The 25,387-nt window shown below is 37.2% G+C and overlaps 1 protein-coding gene across 1 annotated transcript in view; it reads left to right on the top strand.

Annotated features, from left to right (window-relative positions):
* Positions 1-25,387, top strand: part of dntt (deoxynucleotidyltransferase, terminal) — a 191,565-nt gene that overhangs the window by 31,027 nt on the left and 135,151 nt on the right. Inside the window, exons 4-7 of the mRNA XM_049481653.1 lie at positions 1,377-1,547; positions 9,879-9,950; positions 10,343-10,466; positions 20,283-20,415. Of these exons, the coding sequence (XP_049337610.1) occupies positions 1,377-1,547; positions 9,879-9,950; positions 10,343-10,466; positions 20,283-20,415 (500 nt within the window). The remainder of the gene's footprint in view (positions 1-1,376; positions 1,548-9,878; positions 9,951-10,342; positions 10,467-20,282; positions 20,416-25,387) is intronic.

Raw genomic sequence — 25,387 nt, 5'->3', positions numbered from 1 at the left:
AGCTAGCTTACCTTAGCAACGAGCTAAATTACACACTAATGTTATTAGGAAAAATAACTAAAGCTAGAAACAAGCTAGCTAACCTTAGCGAAGAACTAAATTACACACTAATGTTACTAGGAAAAATAACTAAATCTAGAAACAAGCTAGCTAACCTTAGCAACGAGCTAAATTACACACTAATGTTATTAGGAAAAATAACTAAAGCTAGAAACAAGCTAGCTAACCTTAGCGAAGAGCTAAATTACACACTAATGTTACTAAAAAGTAACTAAAGCTAGAAACAAGCTAGCTAACCTTAGCAACGAGCTAAATTACACACTAATGTTACTAGAAAAAATAACTAAAGCTAGAAACAAGCTAGCTAACCTTAGCAACGATCTAGGTAACCTTAGTGACAAGCTAATTTACACACTAGTGTTACTGGGAAGAAAACTAAAGCTAACGATAAGCTTGCTAATCATAGCGACAAGCTAGCTAAAATACTAATGCTACTGGAGAGAGAACTACCATTAGATGGCTAAGGCTAGCTAACCTTAGCCATGAGCACTACCAGCAGCTAGTAAATCTGTATTATTCATGTACAATTCTTTACTGATCACAAAGTGCAAAGAATCTAACAAATGTCATAAACTTCCTTCATTTTTGATTAAGATTAAAACAGCTAAGGCTCAACATTCAAATACCAATATGGACTTTATTGAATTACGCAGCATATAAAAATAAACTAAATGCTACAGGAAAGTGCTTTGACTATAATTCACTCATTCTCATACTTGCAACAACTGTGTGCTTGACAAAGAAAGGTGTCTGTGTGTGTGAGTGTGTGTATGTGTGTGTGTTGGTGCATGTCTACATGTGTGTGTGTGTTATCCCCTTGGGGAGGATGTTGTGAACAAGTGGAAAATGACAGGTTCCTCTCCGGCACTCACAAAGCCGCGTGTCGCTGTGCGGTCATCCAGAAGACGCTCTGGCACAACAGACAGGAAAAGAGAGAGAGAGGGGTGGAGGGAGAGTGAGGATGAGAGGTAGAGAAAAGAGAGAGAGAGAGGGTGTGTGTGTGTGTGTGTGTGTGTGTGTGTGAGAGAGAGAGAGAGAGAGAGAGAGAGAGAGAGAGAGAGAGAGAGAGAGAAAGAGAGAAAGAGTGTGCTTCAGCCAATTCTGTGATCCCTGTCTGCAGGTCAGTGCTTATGGAGTGTCGTCACATGCAGTACCTGATGCATTCTTTTCTTTCTCTTTTGCTCTTTCTATATGTGTTCTGTACTTTCCTGTACTGCTATTATAACAATCACAGTTACTATAATATATCTGTAGCTGGAATGTTCTTCCTGCACCCTCTCCCATTTATTCTCTCCTCTGTGTTTACTGTGCTGCAGGATGCGCTGGAGGTGCTGGTGGAGAACTGTGAGTTTAATGACAGTATGGGTCCATGTTCAGGCTTCAGAAGAGCCGCGTCCGTGCTGAAAAGCCTGACCACTGCACTGAGCTGCCTGCAGGACACAGCTGGACTGCCCTGTCTGGGAGAGGAGAGCAAGACAATAATAGAGGTGCAGTATTACTCCTCAGTCAGGATTTGCCTTATAGTATTCATTAACGTTCTGTCCATTTTATGGGGTTCAACCCTAGATTAAACTAACATTAAAATTAGTAACATCATCACTAACGTTGGGATTACACTGTATGATTAGTTTTGGAACACTTCTTTAATTTTACAACATACAACATCACATAAAATAAAAAGGTACCATGGATGACCCTATAAAAAAGCTGAATAATTATTGGAAAATCAGGGAATCCTTAACAGGTAATGTCCAAACAAAAAAATAATAATGCTATTGGGAACTTGCTCTTTGGTCCACCCATTTCTGGAACATGTGAGCGCCTGATTTAAACACACAAACACTAAAATCAGGTAAATTACACTCATAAAATATGTTATTCTCTATCACTAACGTACGCCTCTTGAAAAAAACATAGATGGGAGGAGGGAATCAACCATAACATTAATGACATCAATGAGTCCTAAAGCCCCATGCAACTCAGACAGCTGCAACACAATGAAAATCACATGAAAAAATAGTGTTTGTGAAAATCATCTAGCTTTAGTGTTCTAGGGTTAAGTGTAATTTCTATTAAGCATTAATAATTACACTGCAAAAAGCAACGTATGGATGCCCACACAGGACAAAAGCGATTTCATTGTACACCACTGGGAGCCGCTGGATCACATAATCACAGTGCTCAGTGCAAATAAGCAAAGTGATTCGAAAATAAGCATTATTACACACATTTTCAGCCACCAAAATAATTGGGCTTGGGTATACATATTTAACATTTAACATGGGTTAATTTAAGCAGAAGTAAGGTGGCCGATAATAGTGTACCGTGCTGATGGGTAAAACTGTATTTAAAAACGAATCTATGATGTTAATCTACACACAGATCTCTCCTAAAAACTGTTTATTTGGGTTGGTAAAGCCCTTCTATTTATTTATACTAAGCTTAGATTTTCAATGTTTTGATTGGGTCTGTTTGGTAGCTTTAGTTAGCGTTAAGCTAGTTCAAGCAGACGTCCTGTTTTTTTTTTTTTTCCACTGAAAGTTTTAGTGTTCCTGAGAAGGGAGAGGTCAAAATATTATAACAAATGAAACCGGTGTGTGCCTCTGCTAACTCAGTCTAAAAACAGGCTGTAACAGCTTTTGCTGGATACCTGAGCAAACACAGCACTGCTAATAGCACTGATACAAGACCGACTGCAAACATGGAGATATCAGAACAGCAAACTTCATCATCATCTTTATGTGCTTATTTACACAAAGTTAAACCACAGAAACACAGAATTAGAACTAAGGAGATAAGTTATTCATTCACTCTGACTGGAATATATTATGGAGACTGCTCCATGGTACATGTTTTAAAAGTATTTTTTAGCAAGCTTGGTGCTCACTTTGACTGACACTTACAGCAAACCTGACAATACATTGTTTTTCTATAAAGACTTGTTTTAAAATGAAAAAACAAAAAAACTAGATTAAAGGAATGTGTGCACTAGTTCACTGAGATTGGTGTAGCTAACTAGCTAAAGCTGGATAGTATAAGTCTCTCAGTCAGCTAGTTAGCTAGCATCAGTAGAAAAATATAAAGATTAAACAAGGCTATATATTGGCTATATATATTAGTATTACAGTAACAGATGTTTTAAAAACATTTAAAATCACTTACTTGCTAACCAATGGACCTAATACCCAAGGTAAGCTACAGCTTAGGTGGTTTAAGAAAATGTAAGCTCTTTTCCACCTCAGCCTTACCATAACAAAAATACAATACTTTGTGTGCAACCACACAGAATTACAGAAACAGATCTTTAAATAACCTTTAAAACATGGCTTTTATTTACACCGGAATGAAAGATACACTTTCTATTTCTGGTCAGACATAAAATCGCCCTTCCAGATAAACAATCAAAAATCAGTTTATCTCCTTCACTGTGCCGGTGCTGATGTTTTCAGCATTTTCTCCCCTCTGACCGTGTTGGCACTGACACAGAGGATTATAGAAAATGTAAGTCAGTGAAGGAAACGTCTACACTGCTTTCAAAAACCAACCAACCGAACACAAAAAACACAAACAAAATAAAAACAGAAGCACCCCAGCAGACAGCATTTTATGAGAACATTTGATTCAGACTTGACTGGGTGCCTTCCTGCCTCAGAACACTGTCTGAGTGGGCAGCACTTGTTATGTTTCAGAAACAGCCAGAGATGTACACAAAAATGGACTTCAGGGAAAAAAAAAAATACAAGAATACAAGAAGAACACGGCTTAGAATCTGATATTTTCTGTGTTTGGAAAACACAGGTTTTGAGGTTTTCTGTTGAATTGAACAAAAACAATCAAACCACCTATATAAAAAAGCTTATGTTTTAGAATATGCAGTATATTCGAATTCTCCATGTATGAACATCCACATTGTCTGGGTCAGACACCAGAGCAGTTTTTACCTTAATGCATATATTTAAAAAGGGCACACTAAAATACAGTAAGAAGCTTTTCACAAAATAATTAATTTAGCATTTACAGTGCAAAATGGGATCATTACCAAAAACGGCACCACTGTAACTGCTGTTTCACTAATTGTTAGCCAGATTTGCTTTAATAGCAGTTTAATTGCATTGCATTTTAAGCACATAGCACTTACCATAAACCGCTCTCAAATGCTTCATTCATCAACTCTGACAATTTGTAATTCTATTGATTTGTTGTGTTTTTCTCCTGATTTTCCTTTAAAGAAAAAAATGGCAAACTACAATCACTGTGTAAAAAGCCAATGAAAATGAAATTATATGCAGCTGTTTGGCCATGCATCCCTATTACATTTAGACTCTCTATGTGCTACTGTTCGTGAGCTAATCTAAAGACCACATGAAGTTTGGAGGTCTGTAGCAATTGATTCTTGCTGACTATTGACTCTCCAGAACTCTACTGTGATTGCAACCTGAGTTCTATGATTTGGAACAGTGAGTGACATTTTTTTTGGCAAAATAGTGTATATCGTCGCTGTCCAATGAAAAACAATTATTTCCATTTTTGTCAATTTTTAATTTACTACATTATTTGAATGGACAAACTGTCCTTAACAAGTCAACATGGTGCCAAAATAAACCACTCTCAAATGCTGCATTCAAAAACTCTGAAATTCTATCGATATGTTACTTTTCTCTTGATTTTCCTTCAACGAAAAAAAGGCAAACTACAGTCACTGTATAAAAAACAGTGAAACTGAAATTAAATAATGTATAAAATTAACTAAACCCACAAAGAGCAGTCATGAGGAAACACGTCAGTAACAGTCACAACGAGTGTCAGAGCCTGAGAGGTGTGAGGAAAGGAAAGTGTGAGCTTGTGCAGGTTGTGTTTGCATATGTATGTGTGTGTGTGTTTGTGTTTGTGTGTGTGTGTGTCAGTGTCAGAACACGGTCCACCGACTTGGGAGGCCTGGAGGCGTCACTGGTAATCTGAATGCAGAGACTGAACTAAAAAGTGTCTTGCATACAAACAGAAGGCTGAGGCGTGATTCTGAAAGAACCGTCCACACACTCGGTTATAACCCACAGATCTGCTCAGGAATGGAAAATACTGCATTACAGTTTTATGACAAAATTTTCTAGCCGATAAATTCATAGCTGTCTACCGTATAATGAACATAAAACAAAATGTGAATCTTTTAGGTTGTATAGCACCCTAGAGCCGCCTGAAACAGATAATGATTCTTCTGCTCGACTGTATTCTCTTTTGAGACTTTTGAGCATTTAACCTCTCACACACTCATTATGTTGTTTTATGTTTAGTTTATTTGACAATGAAAGAAAAACCGACACCAACTGAGCACTTTATTAGAAACACCAGGAGAGCTGCACAATATAGCATTTTAGCATCATCATTGCAGTGTGAGGTGCAGTGTGATTTATTAAACCATATGTCATGCTCAACTTATTTGATACTTAGGACAAATTCCTACTATTCTAATTTTCCATTTTGAACAGATGAAGATACACTATATCGCCAGAAGTATCTGCTCACTCTCCTGCTTTGCATTTGGTGATGTTGGGTTTAGATGCAGCTGCTCGGCTCTCTATGCTCTACTGTTCTTGAGCTAATCTGAAGGCCACATGAAGTTTGGAGGTCTGTAGCGTTAACTCTGCAGACCATTGGCAAACCAAACTCTACTGTGATTGCAACCTGAGTTTAATGATTTGGAACTTTTGGAAATATTTTGTATATCATGGGTCAGCAATTAAGTTTGGCTGTGGGCCAGAATTGTTCCAAGCCATTACGTGGCGGGCCACAAAAAAAAATCAGTTTGGAAATTGAAGTGTAATGGGATGGAGTGCTACAGACTAGTAGCTCTCCAGCTCAGAGGGTTGTTGAACCCAATTGCAGAAGAGTTGATCTCAAAGCAGGTTAACGTTTTTGTCCATGTTTATTTCTTGCTGAACAAATCAAAAGAAATACTTCAAAATTACCTGAAAAGTATTCTTTGTACATTAACTTCCATTGAAAGTTTATAATGTTTTTTTCTCTCTCCTGTAAAGTTGCTATTTTGGAGATACTTGATTCTCATGGACAGCGACAATATGCACCATATGCACTTTACTGCAATTGTCAATACACAGAGGACGTTATCACCATTACATGTTGGATCACTGACTTCTGGTGAAATCTGTTGAAAATTCTGGTATTGGTTAATATGGCAAAAATATATCCCAAAACAAAAAAAAAACATTTTTTGTCAGTTTTTCCCAATATAATGCATTCCTAAACATCAGGATACCTACTAGGCCTGAGTAAAGCACAGCTTGCTAATTTTGCTGCTCTTACAGACCTACTAAACCTGCTACCATTAAAATGGGAGTTGAATCAGGTGTGAATAAGTTGAAAAAGAAAAAAATCCCCCACAAAACTGAGGAGGAATCCAGCCCCTTCAGGACCAGAATTACTCACCCCAGCATTAGACTAATTCCTGCAATTATCAGCCAATTGTGTGGAAGCAGTGCCCTGCATAAAATCATGAAGAGATGGGTCAGCAGCTTCAGGTAATGTTCACATGAGCTATCAGAATGAGAAAAAAGGTAAGGTGATCCAGTGATTTGCAGAGTGACATTGATATTAGTGCAAGATGGTCTGGTTTGAGTATTTCTAGAACTGCTGATCTCCTGGGAGTTTTGTGCACATCAGTCTAGTCAAGCAAGAAACTATTCTTTACAACTGTAGGGAGCAGAAAAACAACATCTCAAACACAGCCCATTAAATCTTGAGGTAAATAGGTTTGTAGCTTGAGTCTACAACAGCAGTAGACCATGTCAGTCCAGAACAGAAAGCTGAGGCTGCAGAGGACACAGGCTCACCAAAACTTGACCACTAAAAACTAAAAGAAAAATGTATTTGCCTTAAGAATCTAGTTTTCTAAAAAGGCACCCAGATGGTGGGGTCAGAATTTGGCAAGAAAACCATGAATCCTAGACACAAAATATTTTTTTCAACACTCCAATCTGGTGGATGTGGTTGACACAGTTATGGCCTGTTAATAACAATTATAGGACAGTTAGTTCCGACCCTGCAATGTGATCAGCTGAGAGGTATTTTATGAGTGACATTATTAGCTGGTAATGCTCTGTAACCGAAGCTCTCCATGTATTACTCCACCACATACAGGTAACCTAACAACGATGCAGTGCTTACAAACCAAATATAAACCAAATGCTATGTCATTAAACACCACTGTGAGCCGCTGGATTTCATAGACACAGTGCAGAAATATCATGTCTCCAATAGGCGGAGCAGGCAAAGACGTGGTCCACACAAATAAATAAGCCCAGAGATTTGAAAATACACATTATTACAAACATTATCAGCCACCAATATCAGGTTAAGAGTTGCTATTATTAAAATAAAAGCTAAAGTGTACATATTCTTTAGTTTATATAGGGTATTTTAAGCTGAATTTAAGGCCGAAAATACTTCTGCAAGGATTTGCTGCTGGGGGCCCCGAAGTAAACAAAACTTTAATTCTTAAAAAAAACAAAAAAACATTTTCTTTCAAAGTCAAACGAGCGCTACACGTTATAGCACTCCCTCTAATGTATTATTGCTTAATTAATCACATCCTGTCTGTCACAGTCTATCTGAGAACTATTGCTGACCATGTGCATCCCTTCATGACCACAATAAACCCCTGTTTTAACAACTACTTCCAGTGTGATAATACACCAGGTCACAAATCACAAAAAAGTTGTCTCAAAGTGATTTCATGAATATGACAGTCAGTTCAGTGATCTTTAATTCGGTGGCCTTCCCAGTTACTAGATCTGAATCCAATAGGACACCTTAAGGATGTGGTAGAATAGAAAATACAGCATAAAAGTGCTCCTCAAAAATCTACAGAATTTTTTGTAAACAATCATGTCAATATGGACCGGAAGGAGGATTTTTTCCCATGTCATATTTAAAACTTTGCAATCAGTGCCTTTAAGATTTAAGATTGTTTTTAGATCAAGGAAAGGGTCTATCCAGTATTAGCACAGTGTTCCTAATAAAGAGCTGAATGAGTACACATCCCAGTTTATTGGCCGAGGATAACACAATAAAAGTCAGAGACATTTGCATTGTTGTGCTGGATATATCCCAGCAATGGCTTATTATATTATTTTACTATTACATTAGCATCCAGTTCCTGTTCCAGACACTGTTGCATCAGCGCACCATACACTTACATTCTGCTGCAGTTTTAATGGCCCTTCTGAGAATGGTCCACCATCCAAACAGTTTCTGGTCAGCGCTGTTGCTATGATGACAGGTTTGGCAAAAAATAGTGCTTAAACAGATGGGCTATGCCAAACATTAGAATGGTAATGCAAGAACACTGTGTCTACTAAAAAAAACTGGCTGCTCAGTATTTGTTTATAGTTATTAGCCACAAAGGAGACATGGACTAGTACTGTTTGGTACCATGACTTTTGGCAAAGTCACTTGTCAATCATTACTGGTATCCACTGCACTGTCTACTGTGGGCGATAACTCCTTCTGTAATGCATTTTAAACACACATCTGACACTGTGGATCGAGGAACCTCAATAGAACGCTGATATTACCATTGGCTGTGTTTACATGCAAAGCTTTCCTCCAATCTAAATGAATTCATTCTGATTCGAGAATCTGACTGAGGTGTTTATATGAACACTTTCCCCCAATAGTCTAAATAAACTCTTTAATTATATGCATGCTACAAGTAATCTGGTCAAACATTATGCTCATAATGCATGTAGTATTGTTTAGTGTACACATAACCATGGCAATAGCAAAAGTAACTGGAAATGTATTGGATATTTTAAACTTTTTTTAGAAATAAAAAACTGAAAAGTGGGGCATGCAATATTATTCATCCCTCTAAACCTTTAGCTCAAACAAGGAGAAGACTGATCAGAGATGCAGCCAAGAGGCCCATGATCACTCTGGATGAACTGCAGAGATCTACAGCTGAGGTGGGAGACTCTGTGCATAGGACAACAATCAGTCGTACACTGCACAAATCTGGCCTTTATGGAAGAGTGACAAGAAGAAAGCCATTTCTCAAAGATATCCATAAAAAGTCTTGTTTAAAGTTTGCCACAAGCCACCTGGGAGACACACCAAACATGTGGAAGAAGATGCTCTGGTCAGATGAAAACAAAATCAAACTTTTTGGCCACAATGCAAAACGTTATGTTTGGTGTAAAAGCAACACAGCTCATCACCCTGAACACACAATCCTCACTGTCAAACATGGTGGTGGCAGCATCATGGTTTGTGCCTGCTTTTCTTAAGCAAGGACAGGGAAGATGGTTAAAATTGAAGGGATGATGGATGGAGCCAAATACAGGACCATTCTGGAAAAAAAAAAAGATTTATCTTCCAACAAAGCAAAATTTATGATGGAACGGTCCACAAATAAACGTATCCAGGTGTTAGAATAGCCAAGTCAAAGTCCAGACCTGAATCCAATGGAGAATCTGTGGAAAGATCTGAAAACTGCTGCTCACGAACAAACGATCTTCATCTAACCTCACTGAGCTCCAGCTGTTTTGCAAAGAAGAATGGGCAAAAATTTCAGTCTCTCGATGTGCAAAACTGAATACTTTTTCAAGGCACTGAAGCCACCATCTAGCCTTAAATATGCTGCCCAGTGTTCGGTCACACTCTCAAGATAACACCTCACAACTTATGCAGGTGTGGGTGTTCAAGAGAAACACTTCATAATCAGTTCACATAATGCTATCCCATGAGTTTTGGCATTTCTGTAAATGAATAAAGATTGTTTTGTTTTCCTATTGTTTCCCCTACAGGAGATCATAGACTGTGGATCGTCCTCCAGGGTGGAAGATATTTTATCAGATGAAAGATATCAAACACTGAAGGTTGGTTGTTGATAAGGGAAGTGATTTTTGTTTTTTAGAGAAATAAAATATCTGACATATTAATATTTAAGGGAGGGCAAGAGCTAGAACCATCTGATCACACACGTGCTTCCCTTTAAATAAAACACCTGTCCTCTGGACTCTTATTGCTTTTCTTCAATAACAAAGCCGGTGTAGATTTCCTCAGCTTTGTTCTGATGCAAGGCGTGGTCAGATTTGTTCATGCATTGGTGTCATGATTTAGTCAGTCTACAGGGGATTATAGTACTTCTTCACACATCGATAAAATTGATCTGCATCTGCCTCTCTATTTTTTATGTGTTTGTTTGTGTACATGTGTAAAAGCATGCTGTGCACTGATTGCTGTGTATCTGTGTTTGTGTGCCTAACAGCTGTTTACCAGTGTGTTTGGAGTCGGACCCAAAACAGCGGAGAAGTGGTACCGCAGAGGCCTGCGTAGCCTGGAGCAGGTCTACTCTGATTCCAGCCTCCACTTTAACAGGATGCAGACAGCAGGTACCACACTTATAGCGGTGCCACCTGTGCTTAACCAACAATACCATTCATTTAGCTTTGAAATAATGTGGCACTCATATTGTTGTGTTTTTATAATGGTTTCTTAAATTGATCTGGATGTTGTGTATTGAATGGGTAAACTGTATTTGTTTGAAAGGAAAATGATTACATTCACCTCAGCAGCTGGATGTCAGAGCTAGAAATGGTCAAATAGGTTTCAGTTGAACATAACAATGCTTTTACACGGCTTTAAAACATTTGCAAAAACAATAAGGTTGTTTTTAAACTGGTTTGACAGTCATTTATCACTGTTTTATGTTGAATTGAACCAAAATATGTTCCACCTTATAAAGCATTTAAAAAAAAAGAGACCACTTCAGTTTCTGAATCAGTTTTTCTGATTTTGCTATATTTAGATATATGTTTGAGTAAAATGAACATGGTCTTTTATTCTAGAAACAACATTTCTCCCAAATTCCAAAAAAAAAGGGATTTAGAGCTTTTGTTTGCAGAAAATGAGAAATGGCTGAAATAACACAAAAACACAAAGCTTTCAGACCTCAAATAATGCAAAGGAAACTGCAAAAAGTTATTCATAATATATAACATCATATATAAATATTCATAAAGTTTTAAGAGTTCAGAAATTTGCTGCAATAACACCGGGTTTTTAATCACAGTTTTCATGCACCTTGTCATCATGTTCTCCTCCACCAGTCTTACACACTGCTTTTGGATAACTTTATGCCACTCCTGGTGCAGAAATTCAAGCATTTCAGCTTGGTTTGATGGCTTGTGATCATCCATCTTCCTCTTGATTATATTCTAGAGGTTTCCAATTTGGTAAAATCAAAGAAACTCATCATGTTTAAGAGGTCTCTTATTTTTTTCCAGAGCTGTATATTCAAGTTTATAATTCTGAGCATTGTTAGCAATTGCAGCTGGTAACAATGCATTAAATACATTAATGATTGTGATTTAATAAAACACAAATAGATACAAGTGATTACAAGCTGTATAACACTATTGTATAATACTCCTTTTCAAGTTTAAATGTAACACAGCAAAAAAGCTACATGTGAAAAGAAGATATGATATGGCATCTGATAAAACTATACAGTATCCACTTATGAAAAGACTGACCTAAACAAAATCTTTTATAAAAAGCTTTTATAAGCTTCTTTTATATACTATTAAAGTGAACTTCAGGATTTTTTTATTTGCATGATGATTTTTTTGTACATATTTTACAATTCACTCCAATTCGCTTTTGTTACATCTGTGTTTCCAAATTCACACAACCTGTCTTCCATGTACTCAAAGAAGAATTGATAAAACAACATCATTCATGCTGATTTTCTTCATTGCGTAAACTATGGTTAGTATAGGATTAGGTTAAATTTTAATTTAGGTTACAATTAAGTTCAGATGTAAGGTGTTAAGTTTAGGTTTAAAAAACTTAAAAATTACAAATTTACAAAAAATACAAATACATAAAAAGCTGATTAGTTAGATAATTATCTCTATATGTATAAATTCAATGCTAGGCTGGCAAAACACTCTAAAATGTAGTCCAAATGATTAAAAATGATCTGTCATTAATTAGATAAACAGTGCATCCAACTAGATGAAGGGATGAGGCTGAAGTCATCTTCTAATTATTCCACCATAAACAGAGCAATATTTACATTGTGGCAGCAGTGCTATACAGAACATGCTGCATAAACACAAACACATTAACACAGGATGATTGGTGAAGTAGAAAAACAATCATTTACCATCTAAAGTAAGGCCAGCAGGAGCACTTAATGCACCTTTTCAGGGCCACCGCACCGAGGTCAGGGAAAAAAAAGACCTAAATCACTGAACCATGTTGTTACAAGCTTAAGCAGCTTGGGGTTCAATGCCTTAATGAAGGACACCAGAGGAATGGCAAGAACCTAGAACTAGAAAACTAGAATCACATTTGTGTAGAGGAGCCAAATAAACACTTTCAAATCCAGTGATAAATGATAAAACATTGACATTTCAGTAAATAATTAAATAAAAATATTAGATAGATTCACAAGATAAAACAGGAGCTAAGAAAACAGTCTATTTATGGAATTTAATGGTTTTTAAGAAATTTCATCCTCTGTTTAAACCAGGAACGGTGTGTAACCACCATGTTCAGTGTCATAGTACGGTGGCCGAGAAAGCCCAGCGCAGTGCAAATTGAAAAGCGCTGCAAAAGCACAAAACACATCCATCAAAATTACAACACAGGCGCAGCAAATAGAAAAACGCGCTGCAACTAGAAAAACGCGCTGCAAATAGAAAAACGCGCTGCAAATAGAACCACAACACAACGGAAGTGAGTCACAACACAACGGAATTTTCCCGGGGGACCTTAAAAGATGCTGTACCAGCTGTATACAAAGGACAGTAAGTGGCAAACAAGCTTCTGAAAAGTAAGTTATGTTTATTACCTGTGATTACCACGGTTGTGTGCATATTATTAAAAGTTCTGCTTCAGAACGCTTTTGCAGCGCTTTTCAATTTGCACTGCGTTGGGCTTTCTCGGCCACCGTATCATATTGTAAAACTGTGATAAATCGAACCACACCTACGATCATAAATGGCTCATTTTCTTTATGTTGGGCACCTATAAAGGGCGGCACGGTGGCTTAGTGGTTAGCACTTTCGCCTCCCAGCACTACCACAAACTGGAAAGAGAGTTTTGCCATGTAACACATTGCTTTCTGTTAAATAAATAGCCTTTGAACCATTCTAATTCTAACAATTTGTATTTATTAAGGTGACACATTAGTTGGTTGTAAACAATTCTTTCAAAACTTTGGAAATACATGGCAGAACAGATATAGGCCTGTAGTTAGAAAATTATTTTGCAGCATCTGCTTTGTACAATGGTATCACTTTTGCTCATTTTAGTTCATCAGGAAATACTCCACTAAGTAATGACTGGTTAATTAGATGCAGTAATGGTTCTATGGAAGGGAGACACTTCTTTAGTAATTCAGGCCTGAAACCACCAGACCAGCAGAATTATTTTTAAGTTTGTAAATTACATTACTTAGCTCTGTTAAGGTAACTGGGTAAAATTTGAAGTCATTAGGTGTCGGGAGGTGAGGATACTGTAGTGATAGTGGAATATCTGGAATTTTATTAGCTATTGAGGGTCCAATCTTTACAAAAAAGCTGTTGCTTTTTGTAATGGATTTTGTAAAGGATTGGCGTTATGGAGTTATTGATTGGCGCTATATAAGTTCATTCATTCATAAAGCAGTTTATAACTGGATATGAAGATGATAAAAAAAAAAAAAAACTAGTCATGTGATCTGTTCTGGATTGCTCTTTTTTGCCTTGGCCGGTTTGAAATGACACCAGATTTTGCTCCAAAAAGTTGGAAAGCATGATAGAGGCTTGATGAATGTCCCTATCAAAGTGGCAGTCATCGTTTGGCTGTCATTGTGTTGATACTGGCTCTGCGGCTTGCATCTGATCGACTGTCTGCAGGCTGTGTCTGGGGGCTGCATCGGATCCTGGCCGGTTAAGCAGCCCGAGCCGTGCTTCGTAGCTTAATTTACTTTGGATCTGCCGTCGGCTTCCGTGTCTCTTTATCTTCTGGTAAGATTCCCTCTTTTTCGTGTGCGGAAAGCGCAGTGCCCTGGAGACTATAAACATGTTTCAGTGGCGGGACCGCTGCCATCAGGGACCCGGTGCTTTCAGATGGCACTGAGGAGATGAGCGAGAGAGAGCAGAGTGAAATGCCAAGGCTCTGCTGCTCCCCCACACAAATACACCAACACACTCCCTAATCAATCAGCCGGCTAAAAAGGCCAGCCGCCGAAAGGCCACCCTCGCTTCCGTTATGAAGCTTCGCGTGAGTTATGGTCTGATCGTGTTATTGCATTTTTTAAGGAAGTTCCGGAGCGGGTGGAAAGAATGAAACTCTGTGTCTTAATTTGACTTTCTAATGGAGGGTTTGGTAGTTAATTGCCGATTGTTATGAAAATCTGTTGTGAGGTGAAAGTTTAATGAGGCTCAGGTTTTTACCGCCACTATGCAACTGATTTTTAATAGGCAGTGCTGGTAGGTTTTCACACACACACAGACACACACTCACGGGCACACAGGCACTCATTTGCAACCTGCTGGCCTATAAACAAGCTCGCTCCTAAACAATTATGCAGATTGAGTTGAGGAGCTTTCCTGGAAATATACGAGATGCCTCAGGTGCACTGCACAGCTAAACACGTTGGTTGGTGGCTTGAATAGTTTGGACTTTTTCCAGCATATTTTTTACAAGACTGTATGTGCTCGTGGTGTTTCTGCTGGAAATTAAATTTACTCTAATGAAATGTAATGAGAAATTCATAAAAGAAAAGGTGGAAAACCAGCATGAATGCTTTAAATGTACAGAACAGGATAGTAAATGGCAAGAAATGCTTTGCAGAGAAATTGCTCTGATGATTTGATTAAATCCAGCCAGCATACAATTTCTAGATAGGGTAAGGTACTGATGTTGGATGATCATTTCTGGATTGCAAAATCCACTCATCTTCAAGTTCATCTTCACAGACATTGGAGAGAATGCATGCAATGCAATGCAGATCCTTGTGCTGGGGGCTTTGTAGTTCTCTAGTTCAGTGATTTCTAACCCTGGTCCAGCAAATTGGTTAGAGCAATAAACCATTAAAATGTTTAAGACAGGGGGTCTTCTGGGACCAGGGATAGGAATAATGGCTCTTGTCAACACTTTGCAGTTGAGCATGCTAACCATAGGACAGACACACAATATTTTAATGGACTGCTTTTAGCTTTGATTGCAGCACACATTCACTCTGGCATTGTTTCAATAATGCAATGTTCTGCAATGTTACAAGATTTATTTCAACCCAGTATTGAATTAAATTTTTACCAAGATCTTGCAGCAGCGTTGATGATGGTAGAGTCTGACCACTGCACAAATCCTTCTCCAGCACATCCCAAAGATTCTCAATGAGGTTAAGATCTGGACTCTGTAGTGAACAATCCATGTGTGAAAATGATGATCTCGTGTTCCCTGAACCACTCTTTCACAATTCCAGGTGACAGTGCAGGAAGCCCCAGACACATATTCTGGGTATCAGTGCAGCATTCTTTCATTTCCATAGATTATGCCAAAAGTGATGCTTGAAAAACAGGTTCATCCTTTGGCATGTCAGTGTATGATGTGTCTATTTGATGCCACTTTATATTGAGAAGAAAATGCACATTTGAAACAAACTAAAAGCAATTTGGTGTGTTATTGTCATTTTAAACAAGAAGTATCTTCATCTTGCTCTACACGGTTCTTGCTCTCTGCTGTTTTGTGAGGCTGCTTTTTTATATGTAAACAGGGGGCTTATTAGTCATGCAGAATGGCACACTGCATTAGAGGCCAGTCTGGGGGCATAAACAGGTATAGATGATAGGTGAGATTAACTGTGCTGGGCTCTAATAGAAGTTAACAATGCTGCAAATTGCAGCCACAAAATAAATAAATAAATAAATAAATAAAGCTAATCAAAATTAAGACTCTTAACCATTGCTGGCCACAGCAATAAACAGGGCTGTCACTGGGGCTAAGCCTGTAATAAGGGGGTCTGAGGACATGCTCCTCCATGATAAATACAGATGATCGCAAAAAATGTCTGTTAAGCCCTGTCCGGACGGGATTAGTTTCTCAGGGGGATGTTTGTGAAAAATATTTCACACTTTTCTCAGTGATAAAACTCTTGCATGTGGACTGCAATTGAAAAAACATACTCGGTCACATGACATTGCGTTCAGTAGCTCCTCCATTTCCACTCGCTGTGTTTACGTGGATCTCCATGGAACCGAGCAACCAAAGTGTAATTACTGTGAATAGCAGTGGACATATTTTATTTAACGCGAGGTGACGAAACCCAGAGAGTAATTTCCTCAGAGGACGTCTGAGAAAAACACATAGATGGTCGTTCCAGATGGGTATAAAATCACAGAGGACCCCCCCATAAAAGATAAAATTACCCCAGGATCCCCTGAGAAACTAATCCCATCTGTATAGGACCTTTTAAGCAATATTTGCTGTAGGAATTGGTACATTACATACTTATATGACATACATTGAAAAGTATAACTCAACTCAACCCACAAGCAAATATCAACCTAAGGCACTACTATGCTTTCTACTGGCTAAAGTCAGTTTTATACCAGAACAGAAACAATACTAAATGCAGTATGCTCACCAAATGTACACACGAGTCCACCAGACATATCTAAAAAATATAGTTACATTTGAATGCATTTTAAGCTAAAAAAAGGTCTTTATTTTGACGGCACGAGAATAAGTTATATTTCAGCTAATATTGTAAACAAAACACAGCTATCTAGCAAAATAATATGCAGGTAGCAGTGTATGATGCTGTTTTTTTGTTGTGTACAATACTAGAAAACTGCATTTTAGCAAGAATACAACATCCTTGACTCTTTTTCAAAAGGTCTGCTGCACTAACTCACTGTTAGTCATATAGTTCATATAGTATAGGGGTTCTTACTGTATGACCCCTTTTCTGTATGACCCCTTTTCTGGACTCCCACAACTCACAACCCCTTCTGAACTGAGTTACAAAGATGTTTCACACTATCTCGACGGGCACTATATTTCAGATGTATAAATGCAGTAAATTCTGATTTACAAAGAAGTTCTGGAAAAGTTCTACCTTCTAAAAGTTGCTCAAATTTGTAGGCAAAACTACAAAACCTACATGTATGTCAAGAGTTTTGCTTCTTGACATACATGCAGGAAACTAATTCATCTTATTACATTAATGATTCATCTACATTAATGATGTACATTTAGTAATAGAAGACCTAGAAGTTCATGGTAAAAAAAAAAAGAAAGTTAGACAGGGCCTAAAGGAGACCACAGGGAAATAGTAGGATACAGGAGGGGAGGAGGGGAAGAAGGAAATGAGGTTAGAATTAGTTAGTTTCTCATCTCAAATGAGTTTACTGAATTTACTGAAATGAGAACTGAAATAAATACAAACCCTGTTTATACCTGCTTACTTCTTTGACTAGTGGATTGTGGATTGTATTCCGATTTGTCTGGATTTATTTACACTGTTTATTCGAATGCATCTCCAGTAAGTGAGACTGAAATCTGCTTTAGTTGTACAGTGACATTTAGCGGTTAAATGTGTCTTGAAGAGATGGAGAAATTACCTTGCTGAAACTTGAGACTCAAATATGTCTGAGATCATCTCCTGCAGTTGTTTAAGTGATTCGCGGATTTGCATTTGTTTTAAATGTATATTGTCTGTGTTTAAACTTGCATATTTATGTGGTCTTGTCCAGATAAAATCTTGAATCTTAAGAGGCATGAAGTGACCAGGTTTAAACAGGGTCATGGTCGACTCTATCTGTTAAATCTATCTGTAATCCCTGCATTAAAGGAGCAGAACCAGTGGTGCCTACTCCATGTCCTAACACCTACCTGCTATTTTTAAATATTTTATTTAGCAGAAGTGATAGCATTGCTCAATGAAGAGGAAATGTATTTAAAATAATAACATAAACAAATTTAGGGGTGGGAAAGTATATTTAGGAAAGGCTTAATCCTAGCAACACCCCTGGGCCTAAACCGCAAAAGACGAATCTAGTGGGCGATGCTACCATATGAAAGCCTGAGAAATATTTGCTAATAGGAACTAGATCATTAATTTTTTTAGGGATCTTGGAGCTAAGAAGCTATGTGTAGGAGTTAAACTGCTCTATTTAGGCCATCTCAGTCCCTAAAGGAAATGAAGCAACGGTATCTGTGGGCGAGAGCCTCCGCTTTCAACCTGTTATGAACACTTTTGGAGTGCTGCTCCTCAGAAAATTGGTAAGCCTGCCAATTTCCCCCTAAAAACCCATGTGACCCATTCCAGATTCTGATAAGGATGAATTAGCATGAGCTGTATGATGTCCCTGTACTGAAGATGCTGCACTCTGTGTAGTAAGCAGGTGAATTTTAAGCTTATATTGATTTTAATTTAGATTTTATTTACAGATTGAATTATTATTATGTGTACATTTGACTTGCATTGTATGTGTTCATGTTGTAGACTACACATGTCTGATTAGTTTTCTTCTTGTTTTAGGGCCAATAAATGACAAACAAGGCTAAATAACGTTTGCACACACCTGTGGTATTTAGTAATATTTAAAATGTAGGATCTGCAAGTTGAACTACAGGTCTCTGCTGATTTATGAGCTCCACATAAGAAATAATTAATATATCAGATTACATCCTGTTTCAAATTCCACCATCTGCGGATTACAGGAGACTCATTTACTTGTTGCTCTAAGGGCTGATGATTCATTTAGCAGATTTAAAAAATATTCTGTTTCAATACATTCATTTGTTTGTTTGTTTCATTGTTGATTTATTTATTGTTTAATACAGTCATCTACACTTTTAAAGGGGTAATAACATTAATAATTAATGCAATAGTTTGGAAGGAGAACCAGTTTAGGTTCCCTAAAATACTTTCTTTTTTTACATTTTACATTTTCATTTATTTGAATGTGGTTGTAGGAAAAAGCATTACATTTAGGGCTGTCAACTTTAAGGCGTTAACAAACGCAATTAGTTTTGAATCAGTAAAGCATTATTATATTTTTACGTAATTTTCAGCTGATTAACTGAGAAGCTACAACATGGAAAATACAATACCAGAGGAGACATCCCAACTGTCAAATACACTCATTTTTAATTAAGCTAAACTGCTGATAAGGCACAGTTTAGTCTGATATATTAGCCAGATAATATACTGCTATGAACAAATGCTATGGCAAATTTTCAGCGTTCTGTGTTAAAGCAGTTTTAAACTGCACAGAACACGTTGATACACGCTGAAACACAGAATCTTCTCACTATATTTACTATTTTGCTCCTGTTCCATAGAGCTCTGACCAATCAGAGGAGACAATGTGCTTGCATGTTTTATTGGTGTGCGTGTTGGTGAATTTAGGTTTATGCCTGTGTAAAACTAAATCAAACAGAGGGAGAAAACACTCCAATTAAACAAACTCGTCAACTGATCCGGACCATAGAAACCAACTACAGGTGTGAAAACGCTCTTTAATACTCAGCAATTTAAGTTCTAATTCAGAAATTCTTACAACTTATCTGAGATGTTTACAATAAAGTAAAATTAACTTTTCACTATCCAGTTTATCATTTGGCTTAATCTCCCCTTAAACATACAAGAATATACTAGTTTTTGACACCACTAACATAAATGTAATGGCATGTTACATTTCTTACATTCATTATTTTATTTACATTTAAATATCCACTATGAAGACTTTGACACCACTAATTAAATTACATGAAATAAACATGCAATACCTGTGTCATGTGAAGTTTTTTTTAATTCCTTATAAGACACACTTTACACTTTTTCATCTCTTTTTTTAAGCATGGAGGGAACTCCCAGCTTTTATCATGTGTGCACCAACTTGTAAACCACCAAAACATTCCCTATGAAACATGATTCTGACATAAAAGGAACCAAACTCGTTCATATAGGGGCAATGAGGTCCAGCACAGTTTGTTTATTTCCCTGCACTAACAGACCTGCTACTACACAAAGCAGTTGAGTTAAATTCAGTTAAAGTTAAAGTCAGGAAAATCACCAAACAGTGCAGGAATCTGGCCCTCAAGAAATACAATTGCCCAACCTTGTCAATAATGTCCTTCAAACAAAGCTTTATAAAGATTCCATTCATTCATTAATTGATTCCCTTATTGATCTCTTTTAGGCTTCATCTACTATGAAGACATCTCAAAACCAGTAACTGTTGCTGAGGCCAGAGCGGTGGGCTGTATAATTGAGGAGACTGCCAGCTACTACAGTTCAGGGGTCTCTATCTCTCTGACTGGAGGATTTCGCAGGTACGCGATTTAAAATGATGGCCAAATGGCTTTGTGTTAGCTTTAATTCTTTAGAGTTTGGTCTAATGTATAATGTACTGTTGTTTACAACAATGTCAGAACATTTGTTATGATGTGATTCAACAGTCTTTAGCATCTAATTCTGGTTTAAATAGTGCACAGGGAAACTGCACAGTCTGTTTAAGTGATGGCATATTATGTGCAGCTCATGTAGAGTTTAATTAGACTACATTAAGTCTGTAAATTAGCCTGTAGGTTGTGAATTAGTCTGCTGATGTGCTGTATTGGTTTTCTACCACAGTGTATTGAACTACTGACTAGTTCAATGGGTGTGCCATATTGTTTCATAAGGAATAATATCACCCAAATTTTTTTTATATTTTTTTTATATTACTTCTTTTGTAGATTATATGCAACACTAAATATTCTACACTTTAGTTTTGTGGTAGATCTGTGTTGTTACATGACAACACTCCTATTTGTACTAAGTATAATGTTAATATTTGTTATTATTTTGTGGCAGTAGTATATTGTTGAAATTAATTGAATTAAATGTTTTTTTTTTCATATTGCCAAGAATATCGTCATTGCAAAATACGCGGAAGAATCGTGATATTGTTTTAGGTTCACATCGCTCACGCCTGTTACTGATGCACTGCATTGTTCAGTGTCTTGGAGTGTAATGCATAGTTGGCTGGTACCTGGTAAAAAGAGTGATCTCATCATAAGTGGCCACATAATGTGCAGATGTGTATGTGATACATAATGTCTAGTGGATGCACTAAAACTGATCACTCAAATCACATTTGGAGGTGATCAGAAACTAGGGCTGCAACTGATGATTATGCTGATTATTTTTCAGATAAGACGATTAGTCAATGATTATTTCTGTCATTCCCTCCATATTTGCTTGTGATGGGTACAGCTCCTGTTTCTAGATTTCTCTAAATTAGTTCAAAATGATAGAAACAGCTAAAAATAAGATTTAATTGTCGTAATTGCCATTTAAATGTGGAAAGCGCTGCTTTTTAGTGAGGGAATGTGTAATCTGTTGTGTTTGGGCACAGGCCAAATTGATTGTAAACTGTGTGAGTGAAATGTTTGAGCTGATCACAAGTGGCCTCCAGTGATGCACCCAAAATACCATCTGGTTTACACCTAGTCACTGTATGCATCTTGAGAATCAGGATTGTACCTGGATAAAACCAAGTTAATTACTTAAACCACTTCAAAAGGTGGCAATGTAAACACATCCATTTTACCATAATACATTGATAATTATAGGTAAAGTTTTTATAACCTGGCATTGGGTATTTTTCTTCCAAATTGGGTTGGAAATATGGAAATATTAGAATTATAGGTAAGTGAGAAGGCAATGTGTCAGTTAACCCGGTTGATTAGAGTCAAACCCACAGCATGGTTTGAATCTATGCTGTGACAGCTGGGAGTCTGTAACACAACTGCAGTGTGTTAAGCAGTGTTTTTACCGGACATTGCAATCAGACATGTGTGACCTAAACTAGTCAAATAAGACCCACTTTTTGATTTGCAGATTTGATTAAATTCTTTCTGACTCAAACACGCAGCACAGCAATCACAAAATCAGCACTCAGCCATGACCACTCCATAGTTCTGAGTGGCGAGTCTGAGTTATAACTCCTCTTATGATAGATTTTCTCATTAAGCGACATTAAAGAAACTGTCCTTGAGTCTCTTACGGAGGCAGGGCACAGTTGGTGGTGCTAATGTGTCTAATGTGCACTTATTATACTTCTTGATGTTTCAGATTCCATTAGTGGCTCTACAACATTTTCTCATATTTTCTCATATTTCTGAGAAGACTTGAACACACTTTTGTACATTTTGATGTATTTTTTTTATTTTGTAACTCTTAATAACTTATACTAAATGATAGTACTCAGTAGGTGACTAAGAGTCTGCACAACACCACCTGTTTTCACTAATGAGCCCATGCTCTAAACAAAAAAGTACCTGGAAACTCATTAAAAAATCAGGTGGTGTGTTTCATGACTGGAACAAATATCTGAACACATTTAAATATGTGGAGTTTTTGTTTTTGCCATACATAAGCAGGCACTGATGTGTTTTCTACTTATTTTATGTCCTCAAAATGTTCACACTGTTAACTGTTACTCACACACCATGTAATGAAGTGGTAAAAAAACTTAAATATGAAACAGTCATGCATCTATGCATCTAAAGAGAGCTTTTAAATTGCTATCATTCATAAAGCCAACTGTCAGTGATCAAAACTGTGATCTGAATACATCCTGTCTCTGTTTTTATTGTTCATATCCCAGTTTTATGATTTTACACAGAGACCTGCTATTTTACAGTATTTTGATTTACATTAGTAAAATGTCAAGTGTGGAATTAACTCCCACAGCATTAATATCAACTTTTAAAATTGATTTTAAAAGTTTTTAAAAACAGTTTTTAACAGTTGTGTTCGTTTAAATTAACAATAAAAAGAGTTAAAAAATAAATTAGATGAAGATTGGTCAGTGTGACTAATAATTGCTTATTCAGGGAAGGTTAGTTTGTGTTTTTGGTTCCTAATACTGAACTAGTGGGCAGTAAATTCCTTTACTTGGGTTAACACTGAAATATTTAACTATGTCAAATAACTCTGTACATCATTTTTAACTTTAACCACCCCTCCCTCCCCCCCAAAATTCAGTTTTGCTGTGTAATTAGAAATGAGTATTTATTCATTAGTTTCTTTAGTATTTATTTATTTAAAAATAATCATGTACAGTGGTTTCCATTACCATGTTTTTTTCCACCCTGAAAATATAATTTTAACTACACATAACCCAATGTGTTCACTGATATTGGTTGTGGGCGTGGCCATGGCAGAACTGACCTTGTGTAAATGTTATTCATATGTGTTATACCAGCATATTTTCTTTAAGCCACTCAGAACCCTTTTTTAATGGTGTAGAAACAAAAATAAATCATGATAATTACTTATAAAAAGTGAATATTTTGTGACTCTTTATGCTTCTAGAAATGAGCACATTTGTGTTTTTTAGAACGCTACAACTAACATGTCTACAACTAACAATTACCTATTTTACTGTACATTGTGTCTTTTTTACTAAAAGAATAGAGAAGAAGCATGACAATAAGTAAAAAGAGTAGCGTGTACTTAATGGTACTTTTGACTACAAATTGATCTTAGATTTTTATACAGTATTGTCCATTTCTAAATTTGATCAGTTTAATCTGTTGCAATTTAAAAAGACACTGCAATCAAAAGAGACACGTATTGGCCGAGAAAAATAGTGCTTTTGAATTAATTTAGCAGCAACAGTCTGATCCCTCAGCTCACATTTTACGTTCTCATGTGAGCCGTGAAGAACAGTATTTTCACTCTTCTTCATGCCTCTTTTAAATATTGCACTTGTTTTGCTTGCCTGCACGGCCTTTAATGAATATGCTCTCCAATCACCTGCGAGCTGCTCCAGTTCGTCACCCTGCTAAATGAGCTGGCTTCAGGTACTCCGCTCAGGTCACACCGGCCGCTGGGCATGCAACTACCAAAAATCCCATTTCCTGACATCCTCTACTCTATGTAAATGCTATGTAATGCAATTTCTGTCATGTCCTTGGGCTCTCTAACTGCTGAATAAGCACGAAAGGCAGGAAACATAAACAAGACTGGATGCTGTAATTTCATGCAACAGTGTAGAGTACAGACTATTATGTGATGATGTAGCATGAGCACAAAAGCTGATTTTTGCATTATTCAGTGGTTGAGATGTGAACAGGCTTATAAAAATGGATTAGTGATGAATAGTGTCGTAGTTGAATAGAGGAAATCAGAATTGTAATGTAATAAAACAGTGGTCATGACTGAAAATGGAATTTAGAAAAGTATAAAAATTTGTATATATATATACATATACTTCACCAGGAGTACCATTTAGCGAATGTGGCAGAAACACATTCACACCTTAAAGGAGAACACCATTGTAAAGTTGGCTTTTGGTGTAGTAAAATATGAAAACGAGTACTTACTTTTGTTGAATAGCACACCACTGTTCTCCCGCAGCTTTCTGAGATCCAGTAATTTTCTGCTTTTTGCCCAGCACTCTTTACAACGGGAATTTCTGCCATTTGTAACAAACCAGACCATGTGAAAATCGGGTAAAAATGGTAGAGTTGTGATTCTTATAGGTGTATTAAACAGTTTCCTTATTGTAAATAAATGCACTGGGTGCTGGCTGCTATACCAGGACGCAGGCAATGCGGAGTCTATGTATACATATCTATGTTATGATCAGTACAGTGATGGCGGTGCTCTGAGCTGAAAGCTAGTGTTATGGTATGTAAACAGTGGTTTTTAATAAGCTTCTTGTGCACTTTTAAAGTTATTATTGCTCTCCGGATTCTACCAAGGAGGTGTGGTGCTACATGGGGCCTGGATAATGGTGTAAAAAGCGATTTATCAGAGCAAATTATGCCCCGAAGCGGCTGTTGTAAAGAGTGCTGGGCAAAAAGCACAAAATACTGGATCTCAGAAAGCTGTAGGAAAGCAGAAGTAGGCTATTTGACCAAGGTAAATACTTTTTATCATATATTACTACACCCAGTCCAGTTCTCCTTTAATGTCATTTTGTGATGCTTGCATCACCGTGAACGAAATAGACTTCCTTACATGTTCAACCAACAGTCTAGAAGTAGAGTAGAAGTCCTAATAGGACAGTTCCACCTCGACTGCAGCCTAGGCTTTGGAACACAGCAAGGGTTTATGGTGGAGCTGCAGTGCTTAAGGCGCTGGCGGTTTGGCTTTAGGAGAAGTTTAGCTTTAGCGGCTGTAGCCTGGTGTAAATTATTCAGCAGCCGGCTGTCTTGCAGGACGGAGTAACTCTCTCCTCGGTGGGAATGACAGGCGGTCTGTGTTGTTTATGCAGCCACAGGTTTTCCAGGCTCCTGCAGTTACCTT

Source organism: Astyanax mexicanus, chromosome 7 (genome assembly GCF_023375975.1).
Source record: "Astyanax mexicanus isolate ESR-SI-001 chromosome 7, AstMex3_surface, whole genome shotgun sequence".
Lineage (NCBI taxonomy): Eukaryota > Metazoa > Chordata > Actinopteri > Characiformes > Acestrorhamphidae > Astyanax > Astyanax mexicanus.
This window is presented reverse-complemented; position numbering and strand designations above follow the sequence as displayed.